General features: G+C 42.1%; 1 protein-coding gene across 1 annotated transcript; it reads left to right on the top strand.

Moving 5' to 3' along the window:
- Nucleotides 1–591: 591 nt before the first annotated feature.
- Nucleotides 592–887, top strand: LOC115304764 (dolichyl-diphosphooligosaccharide--protein glycosyltransferase subunit 4-like). The gene has a single exon (XM_029955050.1). It carries the CDS (start codon nt 636–638, stop codon nt 747–749), a length of 114 nt encoding a protein of 37 aa, XP_029810910.1. The 5' UTR covers nt 592–635; the 3' UTR covers nt 750–887.
- Nucleotides 888–1,756: the final 869 nt, after the last annotated feature.

The raw sequence follows: 1,756 nt of genomic DNA, 5'->3' as shown, positions 1-1,756 counted from the left end.
ATAAAACACCTGACCAGTATTCCTCAAAACTGTGAAGTTCATCAAAAACAAGGAGAATTTTGATAAACTGTAACAGCCAAGAAGAATTCAAGGAGTCATGATGCTTCAATATCATATGGTATCCTGGATTGGACCCTGGAACAGAAAAGGGCATAATGGCATTAAGACATTAAGGAAATATGAATAAAATATAGACTTTAGTAAACAATAATGTATCAATATTGGCTTGTTAATTGTGACAAATGCATCATAGTAATGTATAATAATAGAAGAAACTGAGTGTGGGGTATATGGGGATTCTCTGTACTATCCTCACAATTCTCCTTTAAATCTAAAACTACTAAAATTAAGAGTTTATATTTTAAAAATCCAAAGGGTCTAGGGTACCTGGGTGGCCCAGTTGGTTAAGCGTCTGACTTTTGATTTCAGCTCAGGTCATCATCTCATGGTTCTTGAGTTTGAGCCTCACATCAGGCTCTGTACTGACAGTGCAGAGCCTGCTTGGGATTCTCTCCCTTTCTCTCTGCCCATTTCTGTCTCTCTTTAAGTAAGTAAATCAATAAATAAACATTTTTTAAAATAAAATACCTGGAGCTAGTGCGCAGACCGCTTCGCCTTGAGCTCCGCTGATCAGGATGATCACAGACGTGCAGCTCGCCATCTTCGCCAACATGCTGGGCGTGTCGCTCTTCCTGCTTGTGGTTCTCCATCACTACGTGGCCGTCAACAATCCCAAGAAGCAGGAATGAAAGTGGCGCTTTCTCCGCCCCAGGGTTCCAGGACATAGTCTGAGGCAAGATGGAGGGTGTGAGGGGCCTTCACACTTCACTTCATCCCTCTACCCATCACAACATACAAAGCAACTACACCTGGAGTTTTCCAAACAACTTTTATTTCCTAAAGTCTTCCTTAACCCTATGGAACAAGAAGCTGCCACTGAGTAGGGCCCAGTATAGGGGCTTTCTTTTCTACTCCCTCCCCCCAATATAAAAATATAGATATATAAAAAATAAATAAATAAAATAAAATAAAAATCCAAATGGATCAATAAAAAGATAAAAGATTGTGATTGGTTATGTGTTGTGTGTGTGTGTGTGTGTGTCCTGACCTTCTTGAGGATTCCTTTCTCCACCCAACCTTAGTCCACAGGGTTTGGATAAAACTTTTCCCTATATCCTTATTCTGGTGGAAGGAAAGCATATGATCCTGTTGCAGCCAATCAAAGTGTTCCATCACCAGAGCTACTGTGATTGGTCCAAGTATTGGCATGTGACCCAGCCCAGCCCAAACCATGAGACTCCTTTCGAGTGTTTGCTGGAATAGTAGGGAAGAGATGCTCTCCCCTACCCCACCAGGATCACCAAGAGTACACTGGCGGCCCTCCCGTTACAAGTAGACCTCTTGCCTGAAAATAGTGTCAAGACAGAGGCCAAAACAAAGTTGAGAAAGGAAAAGACAGAATCTTCATGGTTTTCTTTCAACCCCCAACATGCCATGTGCAAAATGAATTCTAGCCCCAAATTTTTCAGTTTGATGAATCACTTGAGTCCCTTTGCTTAAGCAAGCTTGAGTCAGGGTTTCAATTAATTGCCACCACAAGGGTCTTAACCAATACACTGGGTCTGAGGGTAATAGTCTAGGGCCAGAATCTACAAGAGAGTCACTAGGGGTCACCCTTCTCCCCAGCCCTGTGTTCTCATAAGGAAGCTTCTGCTTCCCTGATGAAACAAGTATGTAATTCTTCCATCTCTCCTTT

This window comes from Suricata suricatta, chromosome 10 (assembly GCF_006229205.1).
Source record: "Suricata suricatta isolate VVHF042 chromosome 10, meerkat_22Aug2017_6uvM2_HiC, whole genome shotgun sequence".
NCBI classification, from domain to species: domain Eukaryota; kingdom Metazoa; phylum Chordata; class Mammalia; order Carnivora; family Herpestidae; genus Suricata; species Suricata suricatta.
The sequence above is the reverse complement of the archived record's forward strand: the minus strand, read 5'-3'. Positions and strand labels throughout refer to the sequence as shown.